The sequence below is a fragment of the Lineus longissimus genome, chromosome 4 (genome assembly GCF_910592395.1).
Source record: "Lineus longissimus chromosome 4, tnLinLong1.2, whole genome shotgun sequence".
NCBI lineage: Eukaryota > Metazoa > Nemertea > Pilidiophora > Heteronemertea > Lineidae > Lineus > Lineus longissimus.
In genome coordinates, this window is record NC_088311.1 from 14242435 (window position 1) to 14265268 (window position 22834).

At 40.7% G+C, this 22834-nt stretch overlaps 1 protein-coding gene across 1 annotated transcript in view; it reads right to left on the reverse strand.

The window, feature by feature from the left end:
- The window catches only part of LOC135486628 (uncharacterized), a 37866-nt gene that overhangs the window by 13180 nt on the left and 1852 nt on the right, over window positions 1-22834 (reverse strand). Inside the window, exon 2 of the mRNA XM_064769570.1 lies at window positions 914-1069. Within this exon, the coding sequence (XP_064625640.1) occupies window positions 914-1069 (156 nt within the window). The remainder of the gene's footprint in view (window positions 1-913; window positions 1070-22834) is intronic.

Genomic DNA, 22834 nt, shown 5'->3' on the forward strand with positions numbered 1-22834 from the left:
GACTCTTATTTTAAACAGGGCCATTCACCACATTTACGGTCAACATGGTTAAGCGAGATAAGTCAGGTTTGAATATCCCTGATAGACCCTTGTCAAATTGCTTACTAAAAAGCGTTCAATTAAGTGTATCATACTTATATTGATTTTATTATCTTGCATCATGTGTATGTATTATTATTTTCTGTGTCATTGATTCATTGATGCATTATTCCCTTTTTAGGAGGTTTGAATATTTAATGAGTAATAACAAATATTATACTTAAACTCATTAAGATAAGTTGAGCTTGTTTTGGCACTTTTCAAACTATGCGATTAACCAAAAGTAACTAAGCTAATCAACAATCGATGCTGAATATACTTTGGAGCAGGATTTGTATCATATTAAAAATAAGTTTTCTGTTTGTAAGGCCGATTGCAAATACGCATGCGCCAAATCATGTCCTAGATATTGCCCTCTAACACTTCGTCGTCTGCTTGGTCTACTTCAAAAACAATAGTTGTAGGCCTAAGCCAAGTCGCTAATCAAGTGTTCTACATACTAGCTCGTAAATATGAAGAGTTTCATCTCAAAACGAGATATACGCGTGTTTTGTAATGTTTAGAAAGACTGCTTCGAAGTTTAAAATTCAACTGAAAATTCATTGGAAAAATTTGGACATTTCATATCATAAACACTTTGCTATTGTCCTGAATGTTCTGAAATTTGAAAGACGGACCAGACATCGAATGGGCCTTGCCGAGGTACGCAATTGTTTGGTTCACTATAAAATGTTGGAAATAGCGCGTATTATCTCGTTTTGCGATGAAACTCTTAATATGTATCAATTTATTAACCCTAAAGTTCAGTATGTCCTTTATTGGCAACTTGAAATGATAAATCATAATGTCGTTATGAATGCATGTTTTCACTTACTTGTAATTAAACGAATACGTTGAGCATTTGCTTAAGCCAAGGAAGCCACATGACTCATCTCCGTCTTTCACCTTCTTCTTGTCAACACGCACACGTGACACTGCACGACTCTTCTTCACGATCTCGATTGGGACGTTCTTGCAACAGAAATTGCCTCTAAATGGAATAGATCATTAACATGAATGATAATGACGTGAATGTCAGTTACTAAGAAGTCGCTTTACCATCATTGATCATGAACAGAAATACATTGCAAAATCTTAGAAAGTACGTAATTTGAATGCGGGGAGGGAGAGACATACACTAGTGGGAGGCTTTTTACGACCTAGATACGGTTCGTGGGCATCTCGGCGTAAAATAACAAATATCTTGGAAAGAACTGTCCGAATCACTTATGTGGAAAAAGGCCTCACTCGTCCTCTCCCATCAGATGTAAAATATAGAGATATTGATAATACTATTTCATGTGAGGCGATACAATTTGACAAATGGTTGCCGTCACATTGTGTGACAGGGTGAAAGGCAGAGTGAGAATACACTAATAGTTGGCTTTTTTCGACTTATTCACGGTTTCTCTAACTTTTTCCTGATTTATCCGACATTGTCCCATCCCCCCCTACTTTGTCCAAAAGGTCGGATTTCCATAAAACCTGCGAAAAATAGTAATAATAATAATAATAATAATACATGTAAATTGTTATTTGTAAAGCGCCTGTATCACTTGAAACAAATGTTCACCGGCGCTGGTGAGCTCTATTGAAAAGAAAGGTCTTGACCTCTTTGCGAAAGGTTGAGACATCCGATGTAGCTCTCAGAGTGGGGGGGGGGGGGGGGGGGGGGGGAAGAGAGTTCCACAGTTGAGGTGCTAAAGTGGCGAATGCTCGACCTCCAAATGTTTTCAATCTATATTTCCTGCAAGTGGCTAGCACCGGAGTAATGTGGGATCGCCGCGGGGTCCTGGTGATAAGACGCGCTGCACGGTTTTGCACAAGCTGAAACTTATGTAGTGATTTCTCGGAAATTACGGCGAGACTGCTGTTACAATAGTCTAGCCTGGACAGGACAAGGGATTGTGCCAGGCTCTTTGTTGCTTCAGTTGTAAGCTGTCTCCTGACCAGACCAATATTCCTCAGATGGTAAGAAGCCGCGCGCACGACGCTTGACACATGAGGATCCATTGACAGATTCGAATCGAACAGAACGAACAGTAGGCCATTAAAGATCAAAGGCCTCTGTTAAATGGAGTTAGTGAGGTGTTATGCAAACACCCAGAGTGACCCAAGCTTTCATTGAAATCTTAAATTTATCAAATTTGTTTGCAAACATTACGTTTCTCTGCCCTTGATAGTTTTAGCCCTTTTGTTTGGTCCATTTTATCAAGATTGTCTAAGGTATATAACGGGTTAGCCGTTCAGTTTGTGTATCTTTGGAATATTTCCTCCCCACGAAAGAAATAAAAGATGAAATATTGTGCTCCGTCGCCTTTGGGAACGAGACAATTCGCCAGCAAATACTGTCTTCTCCCACTTAACCGAGCGCCAGGAAAATGGCTCGAAAATGACTAAGTCCAGAAACATGGCAGTCTGTAGTTTTTTACGGGTGGGCTGCAAACATTCAATATGACAGCCAATTATAGTAATCAATGGATATAGGAAGACAACCCTGTAAATGTTGTCAATTCAATAACGCCTGGTCGCGGCCAGATCCAGTAATCCCTGCAGTTAGGGTGATGATTATTGAAGTTACGTAAGTCTATTACAAGTCCATGTAAATGGTTGAGCGATCCAGAGTTTTTCAAATGAATTTATTTTATCTGATCGATTATGGAATCGTTTTCTTGTAGGGGAAATCCAATGAAGGGAACTTTCGTGTCAAATGTCATAATTGTTGACTACCATCTTGCTTTGACCACGTTCATCTGGTAAGATGCACGCAATCCGATGGATTTTGAGGGTAGGCCTAGAAGGCACCCTGATGATCTTAACGTATGGAATGGAGTATGGAGATGATGTTGACAGCCCTGACCCTGATACCACTACTGATGATGACGATGATGATGATGATGATGATGATGATGATGATGTAGATGATGCTAACCAAGCTGTATCGGGTGCACGTAGGCACCAGAAAAGCTACAGTCTCAATCAGAAGATTGACCTTATCGATACATACCAATTGGAGCATGCTATAGGATTACATCATGCTGAAACTGCGACATCCTTTGCTAGACACCACCGCATAGCACCGCAGACATTTAGACGTTGGATAAGCACACATGATGACTTGTTTGCCCTCAGAGTTAGATCAACTCAAGACCATAGAAGACGGAGGAGACAATGGCAACAGGCACTGATGCACAAGGTAGTGTTTCTTCAAGCATTCTATTCCTCACTAAATGAATTTCCTTCTTTGTTGGCCTATACTGACTGGAATAAGTCCGCTTCTGTGTCATGGACGAAAGAATAAGTCGCATGATACATCAAAGCGACTGACCCTGACCATGCCTTTAACAATATCAGTATGATTGTTCCTGGGACCCTCATTCCTAGGACTAACATTTCGTTCATACCTGTGGTCATCACCAATCAATATTTCCTAAGATGTTAAACGTGTTAGCTTTTTTTATTTCAGCATACTCGCCCGAAATGGAAAACAATTTGAACGCCTGGTTCCTTGAGCGCCGAAGACTTGGTTTCCCTGTTTCCGGTGAGGATATTAAAGGGCAAGCTGGAAGAGAATTTCGGCAGTGGTGGGCAGAGCTTCCGAACGAAACAAAGGCCGAAAGACAAGAACAGAGACCCCTGCGAAACCTTTTCCATGCATCTGCACATTGGCTTAGCAACTTTATGGAAAGGTGAGCTTTATTCCTCTGTTGCATGGATCGGTCTTAACGTACGGAATGGATTGTATTCGGTGAATTTTAGTAATATGCAAATTCCATTTTAGGAAACAAATCAGCTATCGAAGGAAGACCAAAGATTCAAGGGGGTTACCTGACAACGCCCAGGCTTTGGTTGCCGACTACCGGGGAGAGTTTGCCGACCTCATCAGAGACGCTGATTTTGATGTCATCATGAACATGACCATGAACATTTGATATGGTGCCAAGATCAACAATGGAAGCGACTGGGTATCAGAATGTTGACATCAGATCATCCCAAGGCAACCCGAAACTTGGATGCACGATGACTCTAGTAATTACGACATATGGACGAACAGGACGAGCCGAGGTCAACTTCAGAGGCTTGGCACCAGATGGTGACGTCATTCGGCAGCTTCAGGCGGATGCTCCAGACAATGTGCGAGTGAGTATTGGCATAGAATACAAGTCCGTGGTTGTAGTACAGGACATGTACCAGACGTCATCAGTGTTGTCATTGACGATTAGACATTCTAGTTAATGGTAGTATTTTTTAGGAAAATCAGAACTTCCATGACTAAAATTGTTGTAGGCTTATCATGGATGCAACCAAAACATTGTGCGTGTCTGACTGTTCAGAAAAGTAATGTAAATGTTCATACCTGTTGTTTGCTTTTCCAGGTAACTGGTAGTCCACAGGGTTGGGCCCGACATCAATCGCTAATCGAGTGGTTGCAGGCCCTGATTGTGCCATTTGTAGCAGGTGCCACGTTCCTGTTACTTTTAGACATGTATCCGGCGCATCGAAATCAGCAGTTTCGTGATGCAATCACCGCAGAGAATGGGACAGACACTTTTATCCCAGGACAATGTACTTCGCTGCTGCAGCCCTTGGACTTGACCGTAAACAGGGACTTCAAGTGTCACCTGAGGACCATTTGGAAAGTGTGGAAAATCGGCCACATCGATGATCAAGGACAGTGTGAGCGGATCACCAGGCGGGAAGTGGTCAGGATGATCAGCCTCGGCTGGGAAAGGGTCACACAACAGACGATTATGAACGGTTGGAGAGCCAGTGGCCTAGTTCCTGAGGACAATGACGAAGTCGGGGAGGGGGTAGAGATGGTAAATGGTGAGCTTGAGCAGTTTGTTGAGGGGATTGAGTTTTCGGATGGAGAAGAGGATGATGATGTTATTGATGATGACGTGTAAACCCCGTTTGGATAATAAAATTGATTGGTAAATTGATAAGTAAATCTGTGATCTTCTTTAATTTATTCGTTGACAACAAGACTTCTTTATTGGGACATTCTGCAAACCCATGAAGCTGGCTTTATCATAGACCCCATATTAGACATTTCTGGTCAACCAACACTACAGGCATAAAATGAGGACATTAGTCGTATTGTATTCATTCATTCAGTACAGGACTACCCCATGTCAATGTTCATGTCTTTTATCCACTTACGTGGAAGGCATTGGCATTGCCCACGAAAAGGGAGTCAATTATCAGCTGTGGCTGTTCTTTCTAATGTTCGCCTGCCACCAGTCAAATCGGCCTATTCATTCGGACTTAGTCATTTTACGATTCAGCCGCGCTCGGTTAAGTGGGAGAAGACAGTATATCTCTGTCACAAATAGCTCTTTTAAATTTTGAAATTGATTGAAGAATAACGATTTAAGAGCTATAAAAGTAAGGCATTTTTGTCGATTTCGCCTGGTTCTCTTTGTTTGATGAAATGCTGCGGCTTTGCTGATCGGTTAGCGTACCCCCGCCTCGAGCAAGTCGAACGTCCCAGACTTATCACTCAAACGTGTTCAGTTGCCGCGCGCAGTTGTTACTACTGTAGAACGGAAAATATCCGGGGCATATAATTTTCGCGAATGCCTCACGATGGACATTTTATTCGCTGCAAAATATTTTCGCGAATGAAGAATTTTTTCCAAGAAAATTGAAACTGTCTATTTTGACTCTAAATGCATAGTGTATGGGGACTGTAGTGTAAATGTCCCCTACTTAGCATAATATGAGCAACAATTAAGAAAAAGTTAGGTGTAATTTTGACAATTGCACAGGGTACACACGTAGGCCTTCGTTGGACCAAGCTGTATGCAGTGCCTCTGAAAAAAACTGTCAACAATGAAATGGAAGAGAGTTTCGCCGGGCAGAATTTTTCCCGACCCTGACCTACATGCGAAATTTGCGAAAACATTCTGCACGCGGAATGTTTCCGTTCTGCAGTATAGAGTGCACAATATTTTGGAACTGTGAATTAAAATTATTTGTAAAATTTACAGTGTTAATACTTTAAATGGAATTTCAAATGTTCTGGAAAAGTGGATTTTACTAAAAAAGCTTATCCTCACGAATCTAATCCAAAAATAAATGTCATCGATTTTGGAAAAGAGGGTGACATGTCAACTATGTGTTGCTATGTTGACTATATTACAATGTCGATTGGTTGCGCTTTATTGTAGAATAGGTTTGAGAAGTTTTGACCAATATTGAAACACTATATTTTGTAGATTATTACAGAGAGTGCTTACACATCCTCTTTTTGTGAGACGAGACATTTCAATGCAAAATTGCTCATATACTGTCTTCTCCCACTTAACCGAGCGCCAGGAAAATGGCTCGAAAATGACTTAGTCCAGAAACATGGCAGTCTGTAGTTTTTACCGGTGGGCTGCAAACATTCAATATGACAGCCAATTATATTGATCAATGGATATAGGAAGACAACCTTGTAAATGTTATCAATTCAACAACGCCTGGTCGCGGTCAGGGCCAGTAATCCCTGCAGTCAGGGTGATGATTATTGAAGTTACGTAAGTCCATGTAAATGGTTGACCAATCCAGAGTCTTTCAAATGAATTCATTTTATCTAATCGATTATGGAATCGTTTTCTTGTAGGGGAAATCCAATAAAGGGCACTTTCGTGTCAAATGTCATAATTGTTGTCTGCCATCTTGCTTTGACCACGTTCTTCTGGTAAGATGCACGCAATGCGATGGATTTTGTGGGTAGGCCCAGCAGGCACCCTGATGATCTTAACGTATGGAATGGAGCATGGAGATGATGTTGACAGCCCTGACCCTGATACCACTGATGATGATGATAATGATGATGATGATGATGATGATGATGATGATGATGTTGATGATGATGATGATGATGATGATGATGATGATGGTGGTGGTGGTGGTGGTGGTGATGGTGGTGGTGGTGGTGGCGGCGGCGGCGGCGGCGACGACGACGACGACGACGACGATGATGATGTAGATGATGCTAACCAGGCTGTACCTGGTGCACGTAGGCCCCAGAAAAGCTACAGTCTCAATCAGAAGATTGACCTTATCGAGACATACCAATTGGAGCATGCTATAGGATTACGTCATGCTGAAACTGCGACATCCTTTGCTAGACACCACCGCATAGCACCGCAGACATTTAGACGTTGGTTAAGCACACAGGATGACTTGTTTGCCCTCCGAGATAGATCAACTCAAGACCATAGAAGACGGAAGAGACAACGGCAACACGGCACTGATGCACAAGGTAGTGTTTCTACAAGCATTATATTCCTCGCTAAATGAATTTCCTTCTTTGTTGGCCTATACTGACTGGAATAAGTCCGCTTCTGTGTCATGGACGGAAGAATAAGTCGCACTATACATCAAAGCAACTGACCCTGACCATGCCTTTAATAATATCAGTATTATTGTTCCTGGGACCTTTATTCCTAGGACTAACTTTTCGTTCATACCTGTGGTTGTCGGCAGTCAATATTTCCTAAGATGTTAAACGTGTTAGCTTTTTTATTTCAGCATACTGCCCCGAAATGGAAAACAATTTGAACACCTGGTTCCTTGAGCGCCGAAGACTTGGTTTCCCTGTTTCCGGTGAGGATATTATAGGGCAAGCTGGAAGAGAATTTCGGCAATGGTGGGCAGAGCTTCCGAACGAAACGAAGGCCGAAAGACAAGAACAGAGACCCCTGCGATACCTTTTCCAAGCATCTGCACATTGGCTTAGCAACTTTATGGAAAGGTGAGTTTTATTCCGCTGTTGCATGGATCGGCCTTACTATGGATTGTATGCGGTGAATTCTAACAATATGCAAATTCCATTTTAGGAAACAAATCAGCTCTCGAAGGAAGACCAAAGATTCAAGAGGGTTACCTGACAACGCCCAGGCTTTGGTTGCCGACTACCGGGGAGATTTTGCCGACCTCATCAGAGACGCTGATTTTGATGTCATCATGAACATGAATGAGACGTTCGTGTTGTTTGATATGGTGCCAAGATCATTAATGGAAGCGACTGGGTCTCAGAATGTTGACATTAGATCATCCCAAGGCAACCCGAAACTTGGATGCACGGTGACTCTAGTAGTTACGACAGACGGACGAAAAGGACGAGCCGAGGTCAACTTCAGAGGCTTGGCACCAGATGGTGACGTCATGCGGCAGCTTCAGGCGGATGCTCCAGACAATGTGCGAGTGAGTATTGGCATAGAATACAAGTCCGTGCTTGTAGTACAGGACATGTACCTGACGTCATCAGTGTTGTCATTGACGGTCATTCTAGTTAATGGTAGTATTTTTTAGGAAAAATCAGAATTTCTATGACTATAATTATTATAGGTTTGTCATGGATGGAACCAAAACATTATGCGTGACTGTTCAGAAAAGTAATTTAAATGTTCATACTTGTTGTTTATTTTTCCAGGTAACTGGTAGTCCACAGGATTGGGCCCGACACCAATCGCTAATCGAGTGGTTGCAGGCCCTGATTGTGCCATTTGTAGCAGGGGCCACGTTCCTGTTACTTTTAGACAGGTATCCGGCGCATCGAAATAAGCAATTTCGTGATGCAATCACGGCAGAGAATGGGACAGACACTTTCATCCCAGGACGATGTACTTCGCTGCTGCAGCCCTTGGACTTGACCGTAAACAGGAGCTTCAAGTGTCACCTGAGGACCATTTGGAGAGTGTGGAAAATCGGTCACACCCATGATCAAGAACATTGTGAGCGGATCACCAGGCGGGATGTGGTCAGAATGATCAGCCTCGGCTGGGAAAGGGTCACACAACAGACGATTATCAACGGTTGGAGAGCCAGTGGCCTAATTACTGAGGACGATGACAAAGTCGGGGAGGGGGTAGAGATGGTAAATGATGAGCTTGAACAGTTTGTTGAGGGGATTGAGTTTTCGGAAGGAGAAGAGGATGATGATGTTTTTGATGATGACGTGTAAATCCCGTTTGGATAATAAAATTGATTGGTAAATCGATAAGTAAATCTGTTCTTTAATTTATTCGTTGACAGCAAGACTTCTTTATTGGGACATTCTGCAGACCCATGAAGCTGGCTTAATCATTTCTGGTCAACGAACACTATAGGCATACAATGAGGACGCTAGTTGTATTGTATTCATTCATTCAGTACAGGACTACCCCATGTCAATGTTCATGTCTCTTATCCACTTACGTGGAAGGCATTGGCATTGACCACGAAAAGGGAGTCAATTATCAGCTGTGGCTGTTCTTTCTAATGTTCGCCTGCCACCAGTAAATTCGGCCTATTCATTTGGACTTAGTCATTTTACGATTCAGCCGCGCTCGTTTAAGTGGGAGAAGACAGTATTCATGTTGTCACCGACCTAATATTCAGACTGTCAAAGTTCTAACAAAATTTGCCCAAACATAGAACGTTCTAAGAACAAAATAACTTTAATAATCTTTGTAAAATTTCTGTTAAAAAATCAACTATGCGTCCAGTCAGAGTAGTCCTAGCTGCACTAAACAATAATACTGTGGTTTCACTTTTATAACACAGCGACCTTCACTGATCTGAAGTATAAATTCTCCCAACTTGTAGCGGTAATTCTTTTCATGTATTGCATAGGCCATCTTATAATGGATAACTGAGGCATTCAGATGACCGTGCACGGTATTGTATTCATTCATTATTAAATCATTATGACACCAGACAAATTGGTTTTAGGTCATTGAAATATGGCAATAGGACACGTTTCCGTCTATGAACATGAACATAGGCCAAGTAGAACTTTATTTTCGTTGGGTTCTGTATTTTATTACATATACTGTACTTCTGAAAAAATTACTTACGAGGTCAAACATTCCACTGTTTGCTCCCGGAAAAATGACTGTTGCAACCCAAGTGACAATTACTACGCGCCGCGGATGGAAATTGAAAATGCCCGGGAAGTACCAAGACTAATGTAGTGACGTAACTTGTTAGTGAAGAACCTCCAACAAACAACAATACATTGTTCGAGACGACGCGATGAACTTTGAGTTTAAAACGAGAAAATTACGATGTTTATACGCTTGAAGCTGTAACCTGAGTTAGTGTGTCCATCAGGAAGGCGTCTTGGAGGATTCGTGTACCCAAGGTGCAAGGAGCAGCGTCGAGGATCATGAAGGGAAGCGGATTAGTAAATTAATTTTGGGATGAGCTGCCCAGTCGTCACAGGACCAGCGAATGAAAAAACGGAAAAAAGAGGCTTTTCGAATTTTCGATTTTCGTCAGCCATATAATCTATTTCCAACACTAAAACATTTGATTTGGGCATCCCAAAATACAATTACTACAAATTTCAGTCCAAAACACTCCCGCCCCTACCCCTAAATTTCCCCCCAAAAACCGAACAAATCAAGGACCATCATCCATTCTTCACGCAAAAACCTTATTTTCCAGCATAGCCCCAAACGATATACACCTATCACACACGCAACACATACATTTCCAACATTTCCACGCTCTGGTGAGGCGAAAAACCAAAAAAAACTGTAAAAGTCTCACATCAGATATTTCACTAAAAATCCTGCTCCCATCACCCCTCTGACAATAAAAAGATACTCGTAGTTTTTCATTTCCCCACATGGTTGGTAAAAGTCATTTAATTCCAGCATTTTCCAAAGTTGTACTTAATTCCCTGGGTAAAGTTCGTTGTAGAGAACAAAAGAAGAATCAACATTTCGGAAGTCAATGGCACTTTCATTTTCTTTTTTCAATTGAAGGTTAATGAAATCAATGGTTTCTTTCGATGTTTATCCCAAATCTTAGATTCTCTTTTTAATTTTTCAACAGCAAAATTGTGTCTTTTCATTTCGTCTTGATAATGATTGTTTTCTATGGCTTTGAAAAGATACCCTGACCCAGAAAAGGCAACGGTGTTTACTACGACACCAATTAACATTCCAGCCATTTACAAACGATGAGACAATGACTACCGAAAAGGTTCAGCAGAAAGAAGTTTCAGCAAAAGATGTTTCAGCAAAAGATGTTTCAAATGAACATTATCTAAGAGATTTATACTTTAATCCCAAAAGCACTGTGGCCAAATCTTAGATAAAATTTGTAATTTTTCAACAGCTAAATTGTGTCTTTTCATTTCGTCTTGATAATGATTTTTATCTATGGCTTTGAAAATATACCCTGACCCAGAAAAGGCAACGGCGTTTACTACGGCACCAATTAACATTCCAGCCATTTACAAACGATGAGAAAATGATAAATAAATGACTACCGAAAATGTTCAGCAGAATGGAAATTCAGCAAAATATGTTTCAGCGAAAGGTGTTTCAAATGAACATTATCTGAGAGATTTATACTTTAATCCCCAAAGCACTGTGGCCTATACAAATGAAAGTCAACTTTAGAGAAAAAAATAAAAACCGACGAAATGGCAATCAAGAAAAAAGGAACTAAAAGATTTCCTAGCTACCAACTTACCAACTGCATAAACCATTTACCGAAAAATTCACAACAATGGTTTCTTACGTGGATCAACAATGGCAAACCAATTTAGTGGATTGAGTTTAGTGAGGTACAGAAGTATCAAAAAGACAATAAAAATGTCAGATACATTTTAACTCTCATTGATTTATTCAGTCGTTACGCTTGGGCTTTACCTCTCAAGACTAAGAAGGGAAAAAAGTTAAAGATTTATTTTTCACTATTTTTAAAGAAGCCTAACCAGAGAAACTACAATTTGATGATGGTAAAGAATTCTACAATAAATCATTGAAAGAATTACTGGAGTAAAATAACATCGAATGGTTCTCAACTTTCTCAAGCAAAAAAGCAGCTGTTGTCAAAAGATTTAATCGTACTTTAAAAACTAGAATGTGGAAATATTTCACTGCAAAAGAGACTTACAAATGGTTGGAGATTCGGGAAAACCTAGTGAATGGTTACAACACACATTTAACTCATCCATTGGAATGAAACCAATCGAAGCTAGAAAATAAGATAATGCCGGAACAGTCTGGTGCAAACTCTACGGAGCATTTCTACTTCAAGATTATGGTCAACCAATATACAATATACAAGATTGGTGACAGCGTGAGCATAACCGAATACAAAACAATATTTTCTGAAGGTTACCTCACCCAGGTATACATTTACTACACACCCGAAAAAAACAGTAAAATCCCTACACCCTAAATTTCCATAAAATCGAACAAATCCAGGACCAACATTACTCACGCAGAAACGTTAATTTCCAGAGTCACTCCAAACTAGTTTGTTCGGTAAAATCTATCCAGCAAAAGAGGAATACGCTTTGATGGCCGTTTTGCTAAACGTGTCATTAACTCTGGAGGCTAAAGTGCTCTGATAAATCCTGTGATATTTTAAGATGTCTCTTTCTGACAAATAGTCAAGTTTGTTAAAATTGAATTACTTCCCAGTGAAATCTTTTGTTTCGCCAGTGGCAACTAGAACTTCTAGATCCCCTTTGCATGTGTACCCTGTTCGGACAAGACTTGACAGGGGGTGACTGGGCTTTGACTCGTTTGCTGCCTAGTCTGATTTAATTGATTTTTATTCATCTTTAGATGGTAGTTAGTCTGTCTGCTAGTCTGACTGCTAGTCGGTATTGAGGACACTATGGCATCTATCAAATCTTCACTGGATTCGACTTCATCACTTCGTGCGCTACATTCGCTGGAACATATTTCTCTGCTCATTTAAGAACTTAAAATTATCTTGGAAATTCCAAACGTAAAATCAATTTGATGACCTATTTTTTGTTAAGAGATCTAAAATTTCATCCCTTTCATTTTTGGGAACTATGTCGTTTTCCTGTAACGCCACTTTCACTGAATCTTCATCTTTGTTAAAAAATAGTATCAAAATACGAATGTTTTCCCGAAAATCCTTCACAATAGGGTTGTATTTTTGAACCAAAACCCAAGTAGTGATTCCATAATGCCTTCCTGAAATGCCAAGTTACAAAGCTCGCTTGATTTTCTCCTACTGTCATGCAAATTGACACAGTCATCAATAATGAAAAGTGTGTTTGAACCTTTGAAAACTTCCATGGCAGCAAGTAATGTTTTATTCAGATTAGTCTTAACAATATTGGGATCAATAATAATGTTATTTTTATCTTTGAAAATCCACTCTCGGTTGTATGTTTCATTGTGTTCAAAGGTTGGGCAAAACAGAACAATGTTTTCAAAATTTCCTTTGTAGTAAGTCTCCAATAAATCTAAGACGAAGTGAGTTTTTCCACAATTTGTACAGCCAGAAATAATGGCATTAAAAGGTTCGTAAATAAACAATGAGTACGCGAAGAGATTTATTTCATTGGGTTCAGTCGTATGAGACCATTATCGTATAGATATTCTGCAGATAAATTACCAAGAGTAACTACCAGACCAAGCTTTAGAAACTCTTTGATATCAGCCTAGCTAGGGTCTCCAATTTCATTTTTAAAAACCTTCTCATCACAATGCTGTAACCTATTGTAATTCCCGATAAAACAAAACTTCTATAAAGCATATTCACAATATCTTTCTTGTCAATTGTCTCCATTTATAAACCACAAAATTAAGGTATGTAATTAATTCATTATGCTCACGATATTAGAATTTTGAACATTTAACTGCACATCTGAAACAATGAATGTGTGCATTTTGTACAGACCTTTTGTTCCATCTTTTGTTATAGCCAACTGAATTTCATCTTTTGTGTTTTGCAAAGCTATTCCACTCCCTTGCAGATTATTGTCTTCAGTGGTTCTCAAATCAATCCACAACCCAGAATAGTTCTCATCACCTTAATACTTTTCAAGAGTTAAATTACAGTCGTGTGTCTTCTTCATGTCTTCGGACATGAAATGTTTTTTCGCTTTCTCCCACTGATCTAATAACCTAATTCCTTTGGGGTATATTTTATTAGCTAATCCCTCGATCGTAACTTTCAAATTTGAAATTCCTGGATTCTCGAAATTTTCACTGTCTCACCGTTATGTGGGGTTACAAATAGTACCAAAATTCCTTTGGTGGATCTTTTTGGAAAATTGATATTTTCATTAAGTATTGTTTCGTTTGTCTCCACGTTGACTATCTTAAAATGATCTATCCAATCGTAAAATACCGAAAATCCAGAATTACAATTATTTAGCAATTGCCTCACAACTCTTTGATCTGTAACAGTGTCATATTCCATACATATATTTTTTAATTCATAATTCATATTCACAGTTGTTGTTGTGAAAATTACATCCTCTTTTGTGTGCCAAGGTCATGCTAAATATAACATTCTACTGAATTGGAAATTTGTAAAACGGTAGGTTGAGAGCAATTTAAAGTCAATTGGGATTTTATACTGCTTGTCAAAAACAGCTTTCAAAGTCCTCTCATTGCTGGTTCCCCGGTGATGTCAACCAAAGCTATCCCGGATCTAAGTTGTCTGAGGTTATTGCTTTGGATTCCCTGAAATACTCTATTTTCTCTCTCCTCATCGGTCCACCATAAGTTTGTAAGTGGCATACAAATTGTAGTTATCAATTTCTAGAAGGTTTTCAGTCTCCCACTTAATAGACAGTTTTGAAATAAGATTTCTCCCCAAATTATTTACTACAGAATTTTTGTTGTTTCCTGCGATCATAACATCCGCTGACAGATAAACACTACCAGGTACGAACAAGTATTATGATTTAACTTCGGAATCCTCAGATACAGAGCTTCTTTTGGTTGTGCCGACGATGGGTTGTGAGTGATAACGTAATGATGACGTTCAGCAATCAAACCAAGTGGAACGCGATTGCTTCTTTGAGGGTTTAACACTTTTCCAGTTGCCATTTATTTAGTAGGATTTCTTCATCCTCTGGAACGTACGCAACGCCTTTACTCCTTCGATTAAACCATAAACAATAGAACTTACAACAACGAACAATAAAATTATCAGATGCTCTGCCAGAAAGCCAACAACTGCTCCAACTTATAAGTAATAGGGAAACGCATGTACGACTATCTACGACTTTTCTTAGGAATTTGGAAAAAAACTTCGTAATCATGCCAAAACCTACCAAAAACGTAACATGGATAAAACTGACAAGTTTCCCTATTACTGACTTTAGTTGGTTCAAAAAAAACTCTGCAAATAAAATATTCAATTGTTACATTAAACAATTAAACCAAAAAGACTTATCCCACTGGGATAAAGACTTATCACGGCGTGATAAGTTTTCTCCCGCTCCATTATCCACAAATAAAACCAGTCCTCATATGTTTCCTTCGTCGGGATTAGAACCCACGCCACCACCTAACCTCAGGTGTGGAAGCTCCATGCTTTACCCACTCGGCCATTGAACTTTTCTAATAGAAAATGTCATGTAGGCCTATTTAGCAGTAATTTGGCCAGTGCTGCCATCTGCTAACATTTGTCCTAACCAAAATTCAAGGAAAATTCAAGTAAAATAAATGTATTACCCATTGGCAACGGAGCATAAGGATAACATTACATTTGACTTCTATCACGTTGATGCCTATGTTACTGCTAACAGCTTTTTCAAAGTACAAGAAAGTGATATCACGCCAGGGTTTTTAAAATTGAAAAACAGAGATGATTGTCTTAGACTTGAAAAAAACCCACTGACGTTCTACCAGAATCAGTTTAACATTGCCGTCTGGTTCGCGACAACTGGATGTGGAATTTCACTCGAGCACCTGAACAGCAGCAATCAAATGATCATATCATTTTACAGGTTCCACACTTACTATCAAATCAGAAAAATTATGAAGAACCTTGATATCCCCATTTTGGGAGAAAGCGATTTCAACGAAACAAAAAATAACATAAACCGTAGGAAACTAGGCGAGTTACTAAGTGAGTTTGGCTTAAAAGACGAATTTGATTTTTCAGAGTTTGAAAGTAATTACTGTGGAGTGTACCGGATTACAATCCAAACATAACTGATCCTGGCTATTACATCAATAATTCGAAAATCAATTTCTTCTTAATGCAAGTTCACGAGAATAGAATGCCCTCGATGTTTAGAAAAGACTGGGATGATGGTATGTCTAATTTTAAGTACCCAGATACTTTCATCAAGTGGCACGTCAAACAACACAAGAATGCATTTGATGTCATTACACAGAAACCATGTCAAACATACCAACAATTCATGACTCTAAAGCCCGCACCACACGGTGAAATTTGCGTGATGCAAGTGACACGCGTGCACGTTGCGACAGGCAAATTCTCACTGTGTGGGGTCGTTTTTTGCTGCGTATCTTCCTCGCGTGTCGAGACGCAGCCGATCTAGCATGTTTGATATTTTCTCGACACGCGAGGAAGTTAATCACCGTGTGGGGGCTACCTGCAGCAATGTTGCGCGAGTTCGACGAATCACAACAAGCAGATCGGTCACATGATTTATAGGTCAGTCACATGATACCAAAATGGCAGCGCCCGGGAACTGTCAAATCCTATGAGAAGTATTATGGACCAAGAAGACCAAATTGCCCTTATTCTCCTGCTGTTACTCCGTCGGAGGCGGCGGCGGAGGCGGCGCCGCGTAGACCGTAGTCTTTGGACAAGGCCATGGATTCAGAATAGAGAGGATAAGGGGGCCTATGCAAATCTAATTGCTGAATTGCTGTCGACTCAATGGGAGCTGCCATTTTGGTATCATGTGACTGACCTATAATTGTAAGCGTTCAGGACACTATTATGACCGTTGTTTCCGCAACCCACATCAGAACCAGGAAATGGACAGTGGCAGAAGACAGGACAAATACTGCAGGAATCATTGCAGTTGCAATCATACCACAGCAGAATGCCGACAAGCAGGAGTGTACGGAAGAAGAGGACCAGGCACCCATGGATTCGTCTCCAACTCTGGACCGAGTTCAGCCCCAGCCAGACAATACGGAGCAGCAAACCAAACGGGAGGCAATTTCAACAGACAGTCGGGAAACCAGTAGAGCGGGATACGTGAGAACAGGTCTATCGGTATGATCCAACCTGCTATGAAGACCACTACGGACAAGATTTACAGATGGATTTAACATGGCAAAATAAGGTAATAGGTTGTCAAGCAGAGACGGACGCCTTGGTCGACAGAATCCTAAATGGAAAGCTGTCCACTTTTTCCAGTCAACATCCAAATGTATTTTCTGTATTACATGTGCATGAATGTGTTATGAATTATGTTGATGAACCAATAGACAATATTGACTATGAAATAGAACCAATAACAGAATTAAAATTGGCAGAAGTTCCTGTGAGTGCGAATCCCATTGATAAGTGTGAGCAGAAAATTGTACTCACGTACGTGAAAGAAAATGATCTAGAAGGTGTGCCGGCTCAGGCCGAAGAAATAGTTAAAATACCAGTACTCAGCGTACAAGTAATTACTAGTACATATGAAAACGGGTCCGACCCAATTCAAATTCAGACAAAGTGTGATATTGGAGGTATGAGGAATAAAATAATCCCGACTCAGGTCGAAGAAAGCCAATGGTGTAAGCATGTAGCCAGTGTGGTAGCTCACCCAAATATCATGAGTAATGAAAATAAGCCAAACATAGACGTAAATCAATGGTATTAAACGGAATCATGATATTACCACTTCAAATAGGTGAGCGAACCATCCACTTCCCTTTCTACTTGTGCAATAAAATGTCGGTGCCGGTAATCCTAGGTTATGATTTCTTGCAAAAGGAAAGGTGTTTAATAGACTTTAGCAAAAATCTGTTGACAGTCAATGGTTCTGAAGGTGTGCCACTGATAACAATTCCAAGCCCAACACGCGTATATCGAGTAGTTCTGGATACGGGTAAGGTATTGGCCCCTTTAGAGGTAACTAACCTTAAACTCCAGCTCAAAACGACGGTGAATCGACCTCTCACGGGAAGACTCGTACCAAAAATGGAACGAATGAAAGAATTCCACATATTCTTGCTGTCCTCGCAACAAAAGTGACTCATACGTAATAAATTAGTACAACCAGTAACAAACTTGACAAACGCACCAAAAATGTTGTACGCAGGTACCGACGTGGCCAATTTCATCACTCAGCCACGAGGATGCGTGAAATCAGATCACTCAGAACACAGCAACTTGATTGACCTGGCAGTGCTGCATGCAGATACTCCTGATAACGTCGTCACAAATAACAACAATGACTCAAGTGATGGTGAAATCATAAACTTGAACCACGCCTTTGATCACGTCCAAGAAGGGGCGGATGAAGAAATATTTAAAGAATTAGATTGAACACCAGGTTTCATGGAAGATAAGTATAAAAATGACGATGATTATCCAGCTGTATCATTAGGCCATCATCCATTTCAAACATCATTTTGCTCGTTCTCGCCCGCCCGTCAACCGTCATTCGGCTCATTCATTTCTCCATCTACTTGCCCTTTATGCCAGCCAACCATACCCGACGGTCCCCACCTATTTCACTGTCAAAACGGTTTCAACAATTGCCCAAATTATGTGGCCACGCCTTGGCATCATGTCGGCATCAGACATGGCCTATATTAACCATATCTTCAATACGGACCTTTGTCAAGACTGCCTGTACTTTCAACGCGATCATCAATACCATTACAGGCATGAATAACTTATTACACCGTCCATGATCGGCTGGTATAGGATAAAAAAATCCCCAAGATTTCGATGACGGTCCGGATCTCAGTAATGATTTAAGTGAACTCCACCTCGTCTTAGACAATATCCCGACGGCCAATTTTGACAATTAAATATCATTAATAACAAGCATGTCTTTATAAACATCCTTAATTCCCTACACGCTCGGTCATCCGACTGTGATCATCTCAACTTCTACTTTCGGGCAACCGCACCTGTTCCTATATTCTTCCCTTTATGAATTTTACGGTATTTTGTTCCTTTGGCTCGTGTATCATCATACCACTATACATTGTCTACATGTAATTACTTCTGTATGTCGATATGACTAGAATGGTCGAGGCGTGTGACCAACAGACTCCTGCAGCTACCTGGTGAATTCCTTCATTACAATTCACTCGTTCTGCATTCCTCTGTACGCTGATGACACCTTGCTTTCTCAATTGTATTGTGTGCTTATATTCACCTTAGGAGAGCACCCCGGGTTGTTCTAAGCAAGTTTAAAACTTACAGCTAGTTTCGAAAGCAGGTGTATAAATATTCCAATTGCTTCAGTTTAACCATTATTTCTTAAAGTATATTATGACCGCATCACGAGGTAATTCACTTACAACCGTAAATGTAACTAAACCAACTTTCCTTCCAACGTTATACGAAACTCATAATTCTTTCTACTTCTGACATTTAGAGTCACAATCGTCGAATGCTTTTCGTCTATCTATGGGTCCTGTGCGACCTTGTCCGCCATTGTGAGCCAGGAGCCCCAGTGCCGCACCACGTCCTGATCTACCAGGAGAGCCCGATCTACGTTTATGCTGAGGAACCATCCACACTAACAGCAGTGATAGAGAGGATGATAGCGGACATGCCTCCAGCAATTTCCCTATGGTTCGCTAATCGACACCTCAGGCTTCGCCTTTAGTTCCTCTACACAAACAACAACAAAAAAGTAATAAATAAAATTAAATAAATAAATATATAAATGTATAAAGCAAATAAATAAATTTTAAAAAATGTTCGGGCCGAACATTAGCGGCAGAGGGGGATGTTACGGGGTCATCCCAATTTGTAAAACAATCCCATCCTCTATGCTATGACTCAACTTATGTAATATAATTCCTTTGTATAAATAACAAATTAAATTGTTATCTACTACATCAGCCTCAGGTACTTCATGTACACAATCAAATTACCCTTTAAGAAATCACTATTGGACAAGCTTGTAAAACCTGTAAGCGTTATGGCCAAACAACTCCTATCTCCAAACCATTCCCAATTTTAGCCAAAAGCCAAAGTCAAAACCTGGTCATCTTGCAATAGTCAGATAGTTGGTAGTGCAATTGTTGGAGCTAACATAGCCCACGCTCTCTCTAAAACATCGTAAACACCTGTGTAAGCTGATGGTACAAGGTAGATAACATCTCGAGCTTGAACTTCCAGACCACGATAACCTTGGGAAACCCTAACTATTTAGAATTACAGAAAAATGCAATGACGCACACTCTACGGGTTTGAAGATCCGTCCGTTCGGTATTTATTGATTTTGATACCTAAATAAGGGTACGTTTTGAGAACGAACAGCTCTCAACGAAGTAGCAGCAATAGTCTTAACTCCGCTCCCGAGCGTAACAGTCAGCTTCCGAGCAGAGCTTACCATCTAACCTCAGGGCAATAGTTTCAACTCCGCTTCCGAGCGTAACGATCAGTCAGCTTCAGAGCAGTGACTATATTCTAGCTTCAGGGCTAAACATCTGACCAATTCGTCGTGGAAGTAAGCTCCACAACACCACATGTGACTCGTCACACCAAAACCAGGCGCATGTCGCACAGAAGATGAGCCTAAATGACACCAGAAGATAATGGGAGAAATTGATGTGCTCATATTTCACAAAAGGCAGACAATAGAGAAATGAACAAACAGTCCGTCTCAACCTGCCAAGCTCAGAGCGACATGCGCCTGGTTTTGCTGTGACGGATCACACATGCGACCCGTGACACTAATGACGGATCTCTTCTAATCCCGACTGATAAAAGTAGCTTGATGCGTACGGTTGAAGAACAGAAAGTCATGAACGAATCTGAAGAAGAGCCATTGGATATGACTGATGCGGTAGCACAAGATGTCGAGGCCGAAGTTGATTTAGAGGACATGGTGATGATTGATCCACCACTTGAAGAAAACAATGTGAATGAATCAGCGATCATTTTTGACGGCATGGCTGTCTTGCAGAGTATGAAGAAGACGCCGGTAATGACAGAATAATCCATCTGAAGACAGCATTCGTGAAACGAATGATTCGCCTGATGAAGGGCTACACCGAGGGCCACATCATTTTTGACAGATACCTCGAAGTGTCCCTGAAGGACAAAGCCCGCGCAAAACGTGCCGCAAAAACTTCCGCAGTAGAGTACATGGTGCACGATGAGATGAACATTGCAAAGATTTCGCTAAAGGAACTGTTGTCCAACTGAAAGACAAAATCACAGCTGACTGAGTTGCTTGCTGAAGCTCTTCTAGAGGCATTCAAGGACTCAAACCAAGACTTGGTGGTGTCATACATGGACAAAAGCAGGTCTTACCGTTCTGAGCTTCTTCGGCAAGTCATGATGACACATAACCACGAGGAGGCAGATACAATGATTCCGCTTCATGTTCTTGATATCATCAGAGAGTCGAGATTCAAAACAATAGATGTGTGGTCTCCAGACACAGATGTGCTGACGCTTCTCATGGATTTGGTTGCAAATGGACATATTAAGTCCCCTACAACAACACTTCGATTGTTGACTGGAAAGGGGGCGAAATACAGGACAATTGATATGTGCAATCGAGTGTCAGCAGTAGGGGCCGAAAAATTGAAGGGTTTGATTAGTTTGCATCATTTCAGCGGTGCAGACTGGGGAGGTAAATTCGTTGGAGTTTCCAAAAAGACGTGGATTTCCGTTTACCTTTCACTACCCAAAAATGATGAAATCATTAAGACTTTCGCTAGCATGGGCCAAGGTCTGCGTGAGAGTGAAACTACAGAGATGCAATTGCAAACGAATGGGGATATGCCCGTGAGGTATCGACCAATCGAAAGATTTGTTTGCCATGTTTACTCAGCGAAGAGTAACATTGACTCGGTACCTGCTCTGCGAACTGTTCCGTAAAAAAACCTGCAGGGTGAAAAGCTTCCACCAACGCAGGGAGCACTTCTTCCGCACATTGCTCGAGCTAACTATATGGCAATGAGAGACAAGTCGTACACTACTAACATGCCTGAGCTGCTGGAACTTGCCCGAAATGGATGGGAGGTCACTGCTAATGGAGATTATCAACCTGTCAGCTGTCTTAAAGAACCAGCACCTGCAGCAGTTCTGGAGCTCATCAAATGTGGATGCCGAGGTTTATGCGATTCAGTTAAATGCTGTTGTCTCAGAAACGGTCTGTCCTGCACAGCATTATGTAAATGCACCGATTGTTCAAATGCTGCCAAGGAATTTGACCTCAGCAATGAAGCTGATGATATTGAATAAGCTTGAGAAGAGACCATCGATTAATTACTTCTAATTCATATTCTGACTTAGCTGGCCGATTTTTTCATTGATAATATGATGACAATTACATAAGTTGTTATCTGCTGCTTGTTATCAGTTGTGTTAGTTGACTTATTAAAAACCGGTATGTCATTTATATCAGTTTATCACATCGTTTGCTTCTATCTGTAGAGATAAAAAAGATAGGGTCATATGGCAAATGGCAAATTTGTTTTTAACTGCAATGGGCCTATCTTACATTGAAACCGATGGCTGCAATGGATAGCTTGACCCCAAAAACCTATGTCTAAACACCAACATCAACCTCCTAGCTGAATTGGTTGCAGAGTTACGGAGCCCTAAAGGTATTGGCGGCCATCTTGGCGGCCATCTTGGATTTCACTGCATTGGCTTATCTTACATTGAAACGGATGGCTGCAATGGATAGCTTGACCCCAAAAACCTATGTCTAGACACCAACATCAACCTCTTAGCTGAATCGGTTGCAGAGTTACGGAGCCCTATAGGTATTGGCGGCCATCTTGGCGGCCATCTTGGATTTGACCCCTTAGATGAAGTCTGAAAATTTGTTACCGTCCATTTTTGAATCCCTCGC